The sequence below is a fragment of the Lampetra fluviatilis genome, chromosome 7 (genome assembly GCF_964198595.1).
Source record: "Lampetra fluviatilis chromosome 7, kcLamFluv1.1, whole genome shotgun sequence".
In the NCBI taxonomy this organism is placed as follows: Eukaryota; Metazoa; Chordata; class Hyperoartia; order Petromyzontiformes; family Petromyzontidae; genus Lampetra; species Lampetra fluviatilis.
In genome coordinates this window covers 520,151-535,228 of record NC_136281.1, presented here as the reverse complement: position 1 = coordinate 535,228, position 15,078 = coordinate 520,151, and the positions used below count along the sequence as shown (strand labels likewise).

At 42.0% G+C, this 15,078-nt stretch overlaps 1 protein-coding gene across 2 annotated transcripts; it reads left to right on the top strand.

Moving 5' to 3' along the window:
* Positions 1–1,485: 1,485 nt before the first annotated feature.
* On the top strand, positions 1,486–15,078 carry PLBD2 (phospholipase B domain containing 2). Of its 2 annotated transcripts, none has more exons than XM_078858064.1 (12): positions 1,486–1,872; positions 2,810–2,903; positions 4,076–4,234; positions 5,273–5,373; positions 6,489–6,739; positions 7,227–7,321; positions 7,805–7,965; positions 9,419–9,514; positions 9,926–9,997; positions 10,601–10,753; positions 11,382–11,544; positions 12,257–15,078. In XM_078858064.1, exons 1-12 carry the CDS (start codon positions 1,667–1,669, stop codon positions 12,437–12,439), a joined length of 1,734 nt encoding a protein of 577 aa, XP_078714190.1. In that variant the 5' UTR covers positions 1,486–1,666; the 3' UTR covers positions 12,440–15,078. The 2 variants fall into 2 exon arrangements, with proteins under 2 accessions (XP_078714190.1, XP_078714189.1); XM_078858063.1 differs by having other exon boundaries at positions 2,810–2,954.

The following is a 15,078-nucleotide window of genomic DNA, read 5'->3' as shown; positions in this document are numbered from 1 at the left end:
TAAAATAGCAAATGACTTCTGAAAGATAAATGTGTTTAGGCAAGATGTAAAGATCCCGACCGAACCGAATTCTCTGACAGCCTTCGGCAGAGAGTTCCACAATCTGCATGTGCCACAGAAGTGGAGGCCAGATCGCCCATGGACTTGAGGATCAATCTGGGGATACAGAAGAGATCCAAGTCCACCGACCTCAGAGTTATTGCTGGAACGTAGGGACGCATGCAGCAACTCCCAAATATGTGGAGGTGCGCGATCATTCAGGGCCTCGAATGTGAGGACCTTGAATACAATCCTGAATTTGAGCGGAAACCAGTGAAGGTGAATTAATAGCGGGTTTTTTAGTTAAATCGTGTAAGTATAAATGTGTCGATAATGTAGTCATATAAATTACAGTGGATATCTATATTATTGGCTGGGTTATTCACAGTTCATTAACATGTACGTTATGTATGTACATCCTTCCGTTTGCATCACAGTGAAGTGATGCAGGAATGTTCGGTTACGCATAAACGTACACATAAACAACTCGCTCACAGCACTTGGCCCATCAGTCTTTTGAATGCTATGAAGGATATTTGTATTTTGTGTGTAACCGTGTGGGGGGTGAGCGGTGGCGCTGTGGTCAGGGCAATCAAAGACAAAAGAGGCAAACATCAAGAGAGAGGTCGCGTAGAGACAAGGAAACAGATAGACAAAGAAACGGAGTAATTTTTTTAGAGATATGGAGACGTAAACACATAGACTGGGAGATTATAGAAAGAGCAATGATGACAGACTCAGAGAGATACTGTGCGTTAACTTGGTACAACCACATGCGTTCGGGGCTAATCCGACTGCGACGTGGGTCACCGCGATGCCTTCAATCGAAGCCGGTAGTATTACATCTTGACACCGTCACGTCGAAGCGCGAGGCCCCCCATAGCGCGGGCCCGGGGCGGTCACCCTGATTCGCCATACCCTGGGGACGGCTCTGCTGATGAGTCATGATGAGGAGGAAACCGGTCGATATAGTTCTCTCTCTCTCTATCACTGCCGCACGTCAGCCAGTCGCTCACGTCGGCCTGAAACGAACCCGATGGTAACCTGATACAAAAAAGTATATTACAGTTCTTCAGGAACTGTTGATGTTTTTTTGCATCGTGCACAGAGGGTGAATATGCATGCTGCATGACAAGCCACTCCGTTGAGCCATCATTTGTGACCAGGTCGCTTCTAAAAAAAGAGGCTAATAAGCTCAGTGCGCTGTACCTGGTAAAATACAAAATAAACAAAGTGATTTGCTTACCTTTACTACACTTTGCCCTCCTATCGTGTTTTTGTTTGTCTCGTTTGTTGCTCCAGCCGTCTGACCCCGTGCCTCTACTTGACATCTGTGAAATAAAAAAAGAGCTTCACAGTTCATCGGATTCCTCCTCCTCCTCGTGCTGCTGCTGCTGCGGTCGAAGTCGAGATCGCGAACAGTCACGAGGGGCGTGACGCGTCTCGGTCACGTGACCGCAGTGAGGCTCAGCGAGAGGAAGCGAGAGACGAGAGTGGCGGTGTTTGTGTTGGTGGTGTAAAGGAGGTCTCATAGTGTTGTTGTTGTTGGGGATCCCTCTCCTCACTCGCCTCCCGTCTCCTCGCTGACAGCCACGGGAGACAACAGCGAGGGGACACGCGGAGAGTCATGGGGCACGCGGCGCGGATGATGGAGTTTGTGGCTGCGGCGGTGGTGGTGGTGCTGCTCGTGGCGGTGGATGTGAGCGGGGCCGCGGTGACCCCCGAGCTCGCCTCGGCTGTGTGGGACTCCCAGCGCGGCCTCGCCGTGGTACGAGGCATCGATCCGGGGGCCCTGGCCTGGGCCAACTTCACTGACAGAATCTCCAGCACGGGGTGCGTGTGGCCTCATCACCATCAACAACATCGACACTGACATCATTTAGTCCATTACCGTCAGAGTCACCACCACGCATATCATTTTTGTAGCCGTCATCAACAATACCATCAACATCACTCATCATTGATACCGTCATTACAGCCATCGGCACACACATCACGATTGCAACTACATATACTCACAAACATTACCATCATCATTGTTACAAGTTTGACCAATACAGCCGTTATCATCAACGTCGTCATTATCATACAAGACACATGGATTTATATTACGTCTAAAATATACCGTATCTTAATACGCTGTGCAAAACGTTCAGAGATGGGCACCATTAGGAAAGGAAACCGTCAGAGACAATGAGGAAGCTCAGCCATCAAGCATCACGTGGTCACCAACACCATCATAAGCACGAGGCATTATGACAGCTACTTGACTCTCATCAGCATAGCCATCATAAGTCATTATCTTAATCATTGTCGTCACTATTGTCATCATCATTGAAATGTCGTGTGATATTGTAAATACTCAACATTGATATGAATTATGCACGGTTTAACCACACACCTGTTAATCAGTGGATGTTTCTCAGCTCTCAACTCCAAAGTGCAGAGTCGAGCCAACTCATCATACCTGAAAAGTCGATACAATATCACTTTGTGGGTAGTCAAGTGGTGGGCTTATGAAGAGTCTGCCGCCTGCCAAGAGAATGTGGAATTGTCACCACTGGCTGAGGGCCACGAAGATTCGCACCACTTATCATTTGTCTGAGTGGACACGCTGCAAATATTTGAACAATTCCAAGGCAATAGACCAAACGGGCAGGATTTGATAAGTAAGAATTGCTGACAGTGATGTCTTCAGCTGTTAACATTTACAGGACAGACTGCAGTTTAAGCGAGATCACGCGGCTCTTCTTTGATCTTTGTTTTGCAGCTGGTCTCACCTGACTCTTGCCACAAATGAGAAGTATGACGACGCCTTACAAGCCTACGCTGCCGGTGTGCTGGAGGCCAACGTGACGAGCAAGGTCCAGCACGTACACAATATACAAAGACCCTCTCATCATACTACAGACTGTGCAAGTTCTGTTCTTATCAGGAACTAACTTTAGGCTGAACCATCGTAGGGGAGGCACACAACTGGCTCAGATATCACTTGTGACTAATGTTAGCCATATCCGGGAATCTAACTGAGTGAAGTGCTTGAACCACTACACCACCGCTCCCCACACGTACACACATGGGTGCACAAACAGACCAAAGACCGATGCTCATGGATTCACACTCGCCTTATCTGCCTGCATGCAATATTCATATCATAGTATTTGCCCCCTTTTTATATGTGTGCACCAAATAGCAAATTTACTTTCAAACTGGGAATACAGCTGAGTAGCCTGGGGTTTTAAGGAGGAATTGGAAAAGCCCATTGACTCGTGAAGCAAACTCCCAGCCTTCCTGATCGTCTCTGCCCTCACATCTCTGTGCTGTGATTGTCTCCACCTCTCTCCATGTGGTTTGGTGCTCATAGCAGACTTTCTGTGGTTTATGTGGTTTATAACATTACATGTCATATTCTGCAGTAGGAATTGCATATTTATGATACAAATGGTTTACTTCAATGTAGATTATTTGACCTGTTTTGGTTCGAACATTCCATCAACTGCATCAATTTAAAGATCGCACTCACTATCTTAAAGCTCCTCCATGGACTCGTCTTGCTACTTTCCTCTTATCTCACTCTACTCCTCACCATGCACCTTTTGCTGAATCAACCGTGGCTTTCTGTAGAAGCCCTCACTCAACTTTCACTCAGTGAAAGGTCACTCATTCTTATTTGCTGACCCAAATAACTCCCTTCCCAAAACCATCAGTGCTGTCAACTCCCCGCCCCTGGTCCAAGTCCAGGCTTAAGGCTATTTTTCCTCTGCCTATAACTGACTGCTCCTCTATATACAGTAATGTGCTCCCTATTTCTGTACACGGTCTTGAGATGTAGTCATATTTTTTATGCTATATAAATCCAAATTGTATTCTCTTTATAAGGATTCCACTGTATTATGTTTATAATTATGATGCAGGTCATAGACTTCAATTCCGCTTTCGAAACAAATTACTCCATGACATTTGGCAGCTTTTGACATGTACTTGTTAAATATATAACTTGCGTGCGTGTGCATGGTCGGTTGAATGGATGCTGCAGTACATTAAGCTGCAATGGCAGAACACGATGGAAGGATATTGTGCCAAGGGCCCGCAGGAGTCGGCCTACTGTGGCAGGCTGGAGGGCTTCCTCAAGGACAACCTCGACTGGATGAATGCACAGATCGAAGCAGAGCCAGAGAATCCACTTTGGCACCAGGTGATGTTTGTGAAATGTAGTGATGTTAAATACACTGCAGTTATCATGGCTGTACTATGAGTGGGACTCTTATGAGGTACAATAGAAAATGGTTTATGTTTTCACGCATCAAATTTAAATAATGTTCAATAGAAGGCATGCTTCTGTAAAAATGACACGTGTACTTATTCATCTGCAACGCAGACCTGGGGACTTGATGAGATAGCTTACCATACTTCACCATGCTGCTCAGTGTGAGTTGCTGCAGAGTGTGTCCAGGACTAGTTCATATGTCTCGAGCCATCGGGTTCATAGTGCAGTGCACTAGCCAATGCATCACCACTTAATCCTCTTTTATTCATCACTTTTTTGTGACTTTAATTGCATTGATAATTTGCTACTAATTAAAATTGTTTTTACAATGTGAGCAAATATATTTTGTTGGTAAAAAATTTATTTTATATTTTAAAACATTACCCTAAATTGGATCGTCCGTTTACATTTGTTTAGTGTGATTTACAGTTGAAACCACTACACATGTGTGTAGTGTGATTAATAGTTGACACACCACTACACGTGTGAACAATGAACGCGTACAAGCCAGGCAGTTGGATAATGTTAGAGATGTAACAAAACTATTCACCAGTTAATCAGTCAGATTAAATAACATTTGTTACCGATTTTGACACGTATTCAGGAGACTCAACATATTTAATCTAGTTATGAACTTATGATACTGGGGAATATGAACCGATAGTTTAGAAATGATTTTACCGTGATGTCATCAATGTGCCACCTTGTTGCCTGACAAGTTGAGAGCTCACATACACGGTGACATATTGCTTAATTCACCAACCGTGCCTTACAGCCACTGGATTACAGGCATCTGCCATCATATTCCCAGCTTGGAATAAGGGTTTAGTTCGCACATTTGTTTACAGGAGTAATTCTTCATGCAGTCACTTACCAGGTTGTACATTCAGCTTCTGTCAATCACCCTAGTATTACTCATATACACCTTGGTACTGCCCTGTCCCTTGTCATTACTTATGTTCCCAGGTGCGGCTGGCCTTACTGCAGTTCAAGGGCATCGAGGATGGCATGAGTGGGAATATCGCCCTCCCCACCGGGAGAATAGACATCTCTCCCTTTGGATTCTAGTATGTAAACTCATCCGGCGATATAGCCATTCCTGAATTCATCTCTTTCTTGGACTACACTCAACCAAAGCCTTTCCAGGGTAGATGGCCGCATTGCGTAGAAACATGCATAGCTACTTCGAGAATACTACAGATGCTTTGCTCCTACATCTTGGAAAAAAAATATTCTTCCTCTGGTCCTGCTGCAGGAGTCTTCATGCACTGGAAATAAAGGCTGCTTGAACAAGCAAAATAAATCACCTACCCTGACTTAGTTTGGCCAGCTTACTGAATGAAGCTCTTTAGGATAGTAAGGTTGATGACAGGCACTTTCACCTTCTTTGAGCTATAGCATAGAGGTGGGATCAGTCATCTAGACTGGATAAACAAACTGGCCTGGCTATCTTAGGTTTACCAAACATTGAATTTGTGGCCATCAACCCACAAGAGGTACTGGGACTCAATACTGATGCATACGGTTTTTTTTTTATTCACCTACATATCGACCACACAATCACACTGTCTTCAATAGAGATTGTGACCTTTCTCCCACTCACGTGTTCTTACAAAATATTGTCAAAGTGATATTAATAAGTTAATTCAGACAATGCGAGTTGGTTACTAACCTAAGACAATTATATGTTTCATCGTCTTGGTTCTGAGGACGGCTGCTTGCGTTGTGGCCGAAACGTCGTGAGAATTTTTTTATTATGTTTTATTTTTATAATTTTATTATTTTCCTTCTACGTGACTTTACCGAAAGAACCAAGAAGATGAATCCCTGCAGTCACGAAAGCTTTAAATCGAAAATCAAAATTATATGTTTATTAAACTATAAGCATTTACATATGTTTTACAATCACTGCTGCACACATTTTAAAATGGAATGAGGCATTAAGAGATATGAGAATCAGAATCTTTATTTAGACTACTGGAAGAATCCAGTGAGCTATGAAGCTCTTTTTCACGGATGTTGAGTAGTAGTCCATTATACTGACGCAGTTATGTTGGTTTTAAATCAAAATGTGTTTTTACTGAATTATGGTATTCAGGTGAACATGGTAAGCATGTGAATATGGTATTGACGGGAATATTTTGAAACATTTAAACTATTGTATTTGTTTTTGTCCATACAGCTTGGGCCAAATTGCCACCGATTTGGGAGATTTGGAGCAAGTTCTCAACAAGACTGCCGCGACGCAGAATCCTGCCTCTGGAATGGAATATGAGCGTCGTGGTCCAGTGGGGAAGGGCCACTGCTCCGCCCTGATCAGGCTACTGCCAGACGGACAGGACTTGCTGACGTCACATGTGACTTGGGGGGCCTACCAGAGCATGCTGAGGATCGTTAAGAATTACCAACTTGCGTTTCACACTACACCCAAGGGTACGCATGCGTGGACACGCACATGTATAGTTGCAAACGTATCTCGGTAAACTTTGTTTAGAGAGCATAATTGAAAGTAAGACGTGCCATGATTTTATGCCACGTCTTGTGTGTGTACTTAATTAAATATTGGGGTGACTCTCATCTTTATTGATGGGCATGAGCCAGTAGTGGACATTCCCAATTCCCATAACACGGGCCAGAATGTATATAGTTTCTTCACAGTTGATTACCACAAAGATTTTAACTCGCCATCTTCCAATTTTGTTGCATGTTCTAACAACAGCTGTGGTCATACAAATGTGAGTTCACTCTACATTGAGAGATTTTGTACCAGTCACTTTTTTTTGCAGAACTCATAGTGGTCTGTATTACATTTTCCGTCTAACAAATAAACATTGATTTATTTAAAAAATTGGAATCTTGCATTCCTGTCGTGTTAAGCAAGTTTTCAGCTGATTTGGGCCTCTCTCTGATACCGTTTCAGGTCAGCAGGTGATCCCTGGCCACGAGCAAGCCTTCAGCTCCTACCCTGGTGTCACCTTCTCCATCGATGATTTTTACATCCTAAGCAGTGGACTGGTGTGTGCCTCTAGACATTCACATGTACAGATATATGCCAGTAAATATTTGACATGGCGACCTTTCCAGTGTATGCTGGGTATCTGTAAGAACTACTGAAAAGTCTGACATATATGGAGAGGTGCATAGCCACATGTAGAAGCGTGCATGCATATTAGTATGTAGGGTTTATCCGGTTTTTCCCTCCACATTATAAATATGGGTTTAGAGTATTTGGCTGCTATAAATTACCACGTGATAAGCCACTTCGTTGAGTTATAATTTGTGGCGAGGTTGCTTCTAAAACATAACTATATAGCTCAGTGGGCCCTACCTGGTAAAATAAAAAATTGTTCAATCAGTATGCACATGCATTCGCAGCATATTAAAGGTACCTTTTTAAACGTTTTGCTTGGATTTTTGCTGTAAGTATCCACTTATTGTTATCTATTAAAGGTCTGCGGGTAATTCACAGTATAGTTCCACACGTGTTCACGTGCGCAGGTTGTGCTGGAGACTACTATTGAAAACAACAACCCTGAGCTGTGGCACCTAGTCCAGCCAAAGGGGCAACTTTTGGAGTGGTTGCGTAACGTGGTGGCCAACCGACTGGCGACGTCTGGCCAACATTGGGCAGAAACATTCAGACAGCACAATAGCGGCACGTAAGTGAATGCACTGAAACATGTCTACATGTGTGTATTTAGTAGAGGCAAGGTTGTGCACATTAGTGCACTGCATTAGGCTTCAGAAGTGGCTTGGTGATTTAAGAGTTGGAGCACTGAGCCGGTACTGCTGAAATCGAGTGTTGAAATCCGTGCAGCCACTTGCAATTACACCTGGAATGGAATATTTTCCTGGAATGTTACGGTAGCAATTCTAAAGGAGCATTCTGATAATTGGGAACATTCTGAAACATAATTCTTAAGATGAAAGTTGTCTGTCTGGTGTATGGGCCCATATTTGTTAGCAGTCCTGAGCCATTGGAAATTCCATAGTCCCATGGAGGTGATCAGTCTCTTCATAGGACAACTGCTTTTGACTTCCCATGAAGTAGGTTGAGTCATCCTCCTACTGAGATTTTAACTCTTAAACATCGTTTTGAAACAAGTGTGTTGCAGCAACACCTGGATGAATTCCGATGTATTTGTGTATTAAATGTAGCATAAACATATAAACAATGGCTCTATTTTAAACGTTATCTTTTTGAAAGTTGGATAAGAGACTCATGTAATGATTTCATTATGGCATTCATTGTGTATATACGTCGCAACGTATAAACTGCTGTGAGCATATACCATGTTAAAAGGTCTTCAGATGTATTTCATACTTATCACAAAAATGCTGAGCTCCATTGAAACACAATACGTGTAATAAAATGTTTATATGCCCGTTTCATTACAGAATTCAATTGAAAACTATTGTAAATCATCCAATTAATGTGGCGTGTTTTATAATGTTGGTACAGTAATTTGAACACAGTAAAGCATGTAATGAGGTTCCTTGTGGCATGCTATTAAATCACTAATATACAAGCCGCCCTCCGTTATCTCAATTTGATTTACCAAACGCTATCAAAAATGTAATATGTTTTATAGACACGACTGTATGTTTCAATCTGTAAATGAGCACTTGGAAAAACTGTAATGTTAATTCACGGTGTTTCCAAGCGCACACAGGGAGTGGGTTATCATTTATATACGAGCCTGGCGTGTACTTGATTCTGGTAAGAACCACGTACTAGTCGCAGGACCGTGAATGGCTGTGAATAATTAAAGTCAAACAAGCAATGGGGCTGCATTCGCCACCACTGGCAGGCCAGAACAGGTGGCGGTGAGTGACGTTCCACAGTGGTACTCCTTTAGATGGCCCCAAAGACTTGGGCTTCATTGATTCCCAGTCGGAGTTAAATTTGTAACATTACACATGTACGTCTTGCGGACAGAGCTAACGATTCAGATATAAATGCTTGTGTCAAATATTCAGCCAGGCCTTAGCAAAGACTGAAAATCGACTGTTCTAGTCTCATGTCAGGCTGTTGGAACAAAAGTGTTTGAGTCTTTTAATCCATTTTGCACAACTACAGAGCATTGATTATGATATATTATTGTTTTTCAGGTACAACAATGAGTGGATGGTTGTTGACTACAAGCGTTTTGCTACTGGATCATCAAAATCGAGAAGTGGAATCTTGACCGTACTTGAACAGATGCCGTCAGTAACCTTTTATTTATGTTTACTCAAACCAGTGCTACGCTTGTCTTATGGGGACTGGCCCCTGCCATGAGAAGTAGAATTTCCACAGTGGCTCGGGCCACCAAGATATATTTTAACCACCTCTTTGCTCTTTTGCTTTGAGAGATGTTTTTTTCAATTGACAAATACATAAGGGGATTAAATAATAGCACGCCGTTTATCCTCACTTTGAACCCGGCTCAGAGCCATAGCCCTTTCTCTCGAATGGAAATGCACTGGAGAATATTCCATGCCATCTCGACTTTGCTTTAATAGCACCCAGGCAATATTCCTGTCAAGGCAAGATGGATGAACATATTCTAAGTCATTGTGCTGAATACCAAAGCCTCGCACATAATCCTGTATGATCTGCATGTGTGTGCTCCACAGGGGCCTGGTGGTGTCATCAGACCTGACGGATGTCCTTTACAAAGAACAATACTGGGCTAGCTACAACATCCCGTGAGCACACGCTGGGCATACCATAACCCGCCCTCTTTCTGGCCGGATATAGAGTACAGAGCTACTGCTTAAATGCTTCATTATGCATGGATTTTCTTAATACCTTACGTAATTTTAAGATCTACGAAACTTTCGTTGTCATGATAATTTTTGCTAGTATATGCCTTTAATCTGGAGTTTTGGTGGTGGGGTTGATGGATCATGTAGAGTTTGGTGTGTATGTGAGACAACAACCTGCAGAGATTTGAGGTGATCTGAAGATGGCAGGACAGCAATTACATTAGAAGGCAATATTGAATGTATGCGATTGCACCTCATATAACAATGTAAAAATATAATGAGGGGGCTGCATATTGAGAGGTACCAAAAGAGGAGTTTCTTTGTAAGTGTTGTGATGCATGCATGTAATACAGTGCTTTAGAGGCAGAATCGTTAATTTTATAGTATTAAGCACCGCTCTGCGTATTAATACATTTTTCCATAATGTACCTTAACATACGTCATCGCTAGTTTTAAGCTTTTGATGGATAATCTTAAAAAAAAAATTGTCTAGGTACTGGGTAACTACACTGAGAAGCTAATTGATTTCAATTACATTTGCAGCTACTTCCAGAAGATCTGGAATGTGTCTGATCAGCAGGCCTTGGTGGACAAGTTCGGAGACTGGTTTGACCATGACCGCTGCCCACGTGCTCAGATTTTCCGCCGAGATGTCCACACAGTCACCGACCTTCCCTCCATGGTGCACCTCATGAGGTGGGGGTTTCGAAGACGACGCGGGCGTACTCGTATTTAGTGACTCAGCTCCTGCTCGACATAGAGCGCCGAGTCATCATCACCAAAATCATCCTGGGTGTAAATCTCGGAAGTCACCAACATTCTCAAGTGTAGAATTTGATGGTCTTAGCCTTGTGTTGCCGTCAGCAGTGACTACATAACAAAATACATGAATGAATATACATGTTCCACTGAATTTCACCTACCTTAGAGGTTTTCAAAATGTTTTGACCCAAGATCATCTTTCAAGCAGCTGACTACATCACAAAGTGGGGATAGGTAGGGATAAAATAAATAGGATGATCTACAAGTCGGACTTTACCTCGGCATCCGTTGTCGAGTAAGCAAGGTCTATTCAAGTGACTCAACAAGAGATATGGGAAAACGGATTGGAGATGTAGAAAGGAAAAAAACTAAGAAATAACCATCCTAAGTGGGTGTTGTAAATTACTTTGGCCGGTGATGTTGGCCAAGACGGAGGATACAAACTATGGATTACATTCAGCATTGTAGAAAAACCAAGGAAGCTGTGATTTACAGGAGCAAGGTGTCATCTGAATCTGTTTTTGTTCGTGTGTGCATGTGTATTTATGCATGTTGTTTGCAGGTACAACAACTTCATGAATGACCCACTGTCGGCGTGCAAGGGCTGTGTGCCGGGACAGAACGCAGAGTTTGCCATAGCAGCGCGCTGTGACCTGAACCCAGCCAATGGAACCTATCCCTGTGACATGTTGCAACAGCGCAGCCATGGGGCCACTGACATGAAGGTCAGTGGAATACCGCTCTCTTCCAGATAACGTATGCATTCAGTCGGTGGGATAGAGCACTGAATGTCATTAGTATGTCCTTAACTTATTGTAATTAACTTAAATACCGCATATACAATACGAGATATACAGAATACATTTAATTAAGTTTCTGATCTAAAATTTGCAGGAACTCAAAATATATCAAAACATATAAAAGTATGTAAAATATTCCTTGAGTTACTGTTGTAAAATTGTCGGAAATTTTAGTTTGGAAAATTAATAGCATTCACCGTTTTTAAACCGCACACGTTTATTAATTAGAAACTGTAATCTTCAGTTTAACACGGAGGCTTTCGCGACCAATATTCATAATAAAGCTTTTTGGGTTAGATCGCACAAGTATAAATGTTGTGTCGTAACCTTCCACCACCTGACACAGCCAATTAGTAAGGGATTTGTCACGTAAACAAAATGCCAATTAGTTACTACTTCAGCCCACCGGTGTGTTAAAGAGTAAATCCACATCATTTCCAATTTGAGTACGACGTTTCGCTAGTAATTACATCCAGCATCATCGGGCAAAACGATCTAACCCAAAAACCTTTATTTTGAACTGTAATCTTGCATAGTTTGCTGCACAATAGCTCTACATATAGTCTTGTTTTTCATTCGACATGCTTGTAATGTGTTGAGCAAGCAATGTGCTAACATGCAATACTTCTGTTTGCAGATCACGAGCAAGGCGATGGTGCCACGGCTGGAAATGGTGGCCCAGAGTGGTCCCACATGGGACCAGCAGCCTCCCTTCCAGTGGAGCAAGTCTCCCTTCCCCAGCCTCTCCCATGTTGGGCAGCCAGACCTGTGGTCCTTCTTACCTGAGCACATCAGCTGGCGCAAACACTCAGGCCAATAAGAGCATTGTTGCCAGATTAGAGTAAATTCTTACTCTGCAGATTAAAACTAGTTTCTTTGTTTTCAATTTGGATTTACGGAATTCACAATGTTTGGATTTTAGGAATTTGATTCTGGTTTTTGGGCCAGTGCAAGCAGGTGTGGTCTTAAGGTATACACATCTTTAGGGATCAGGCTGGTAGTATCATCATGGTCAGAGCAAAAACAGCCAGGGATCTTATATTCTTTTCTAATCCATGTCTGTAATGATCGTAAGTGTCTTTGTTAGTAAAAGTTGAGTCATCTGTAAACCCATAAACATGAAGCGAAAGTAAACGAAAACAGTACCAGCCGTGTAACTACGTTGCTGCACGAGTGACGTTTCTTCTGGAGTATAAAAAGCAGCCGTAACAACAGGGCCAGTGTAGGCCACCAGGTGGCAGGCACAGATCACAACTGACCCTTGTAACTCAGCCAACCATATCAAACTTGAATTCCCTCCCATTTTCTATTGTCTATTTCTCACAATTATTATACCAAAAATATAATGACGCATTCATAGTCTTCATCTTTATTTTGAGGTGTAAGTCATTGCAGTCTTTTTTATACTTTATATCAGTGTTCTTCACTAATTTTCAGAGGGGGGGCCACATATTTGAAACCATTGGGGTATGACAGAACGATGATGATGGGGGGTGTTTTCACATGTTGTGTATTGTCGGGAGCTGCACGTCAGGGGCCGCTAGTCGCCCGCGGGCCTTGCAATGAAGAAGAACACTGCTTTAGATAAAGTCATTGTGAGGAATCACTGCCCAAACTAGACACATGCAAGGCAATCATTTATATACTTTACTGCCTTTGGAGCAGAGATTAACTGTAGCTTACATTTTTTTTGTTACAAGACAGCAGTAAAGTGGTGGTAAATTACATTCAGCTTTTGCTTCAACACCTCAGCAAAACGATACCTGAAATGTATTTGTTCTATTTCAATCATTTTCAATGATCTGGCAAAGCTGACATTGCTTAGAATCAAACATTCACTGCTACAATTTACCAAGTTTCTCCAACCCTTCCTGTATTTCCAGATTGAACATGAGATTGAATGTACACAGCTAATGCAATAAGAATGGTACAGCTTGCCTGCCTTTGGAGTCATGATTTGAACGCTAATCTTAAGTCGCTGTTTTACATGAGCCACACCAAACTGAAACATTTACAAGGAATCATGTCTGCATTAACCACAATACTTGTGGTCAGAATGCAAACAAAAAACACTGATAATATATGCATTGTCTTTGAAACGGATTGGTCCACACCAGAAACAGCTTTCTTTGGAGCCTAGTCTCAAAAGGTGTTAGACCAGAGGGACGCCAAAAAAGACGCCAAAAGCCGTCCTCTGGTCTAACACCTTTTGAGACTCGGCTGCAAAGAAAGCTGTCTCTGGTGTGGACCAATCGGTTTCAAAGACAAAGCATATATTATCAGAGTACTGTATGTTTTTTGTTTGCATTATTATGACCACAAGTATTGTGGTTAATGCAGACATGATTCCTTGTAAAAGGTTTCAGTTTGGCGTTTTAACATCTTAACACCTGTTTTGTTGCCAGAAAAAAGGGGAAAACCTATTCTCATAGTTTGGTACTGGAAAAGGAGGTCCCATGACGTAACCTCCTTGTGCCTCATATTAATACTGCTCCAAATTGAGAATCCAATTTTAAAGCTTACATTTCACGTTGAAAAGTGTTTTTAAATTGGTACATTTACAGATTTGTGACAACCTTGACGATTCGTTTAAGCTTAGCAAATTTAATAACTATTGACAGTGCATCTTGTACTTTTTGCAGAAGGCTAATATTATTTACATAATGCTGTTAAATTAGATGAAACTAATTATGCCAATGGATAAGTGCCTGATCTATCTTGTGGAATTTTGGTTTTCACCAGGTGTACATTTTATGAACATATGCCTATGCAGTGTAAAAGTATGTTGTAGTTTGCAGCCCTTGGCCAGTCCACTAATGGATAAAGGCCTCTGCCTGCTGTGAGGGTTTGATCATACTTTACCATGCTCGTAATTATGGGTTTAATGGGGGGAGGGCCTAGGACCAGTACAGATATCACTTGCCACTTATGGTAGCCATTTCCAGAATTAAAACTCAGGTTATTGGGTTAATAATCCACTGTGAACTACTGTGCCACTGCTCCCACCCGAAGTATTCAAATGTACCTCAATATAAAGGAGAATTCAGTTTCTCTTTATAGCCAACATATAGTCCACCACATTGTTAGATGTCTTACAGGTAAAAGTCTTCACAGTTTCACCCTTGATTTAAGTTGTTAAATGTGTGGCTGCGTTATACCTCCATATAGTGGATGTCATTCAAGCCCATAAATAACTGTCTGATGCCATATAAGTACTAAAATTGTTCGTGAACAAAATAAAAGATGATACCAAAGGTACAAATACTTAATTAAATGGTAATTTAAAATGGACATGAACCACTTTAACAAGGCAATGGTCATATATTTGATACAGTACGTTGACTTTTTGCACTTGCAGTTTTGTTATTTTTACTTCAAATGAGAACGATAGTAAATTAAAAATAATAACATCTCATTGAATGCTTGTGTATGCCGATTAATAAAAGCTGATTGCCTGCA

Bases quoted from the DNA above. Each gene is read 5' to 3' on its own strand.
- PLBD2 (XM_078858063.1), top strand. From the start codon at position 1,667: ATGGGGCACGCGGCGCGGATGATGGAGTTTGTGGCTGCGGCGGTGGTG. The intron at 2,955-4,075 runs GCAAGTTCTGTT...TGGATGCTGCAG, and splicing joins CTCATCATACTACAGACTGT to TACATTAAGCTGCAATGGCA. The intron at 10,754-11,381 runs GTGGGGGTTTCG...TGTTGTTTGCAG, and splicing joins TCCATGGTGCACCTCATGAG to GTACAACAACTTCATGAATG.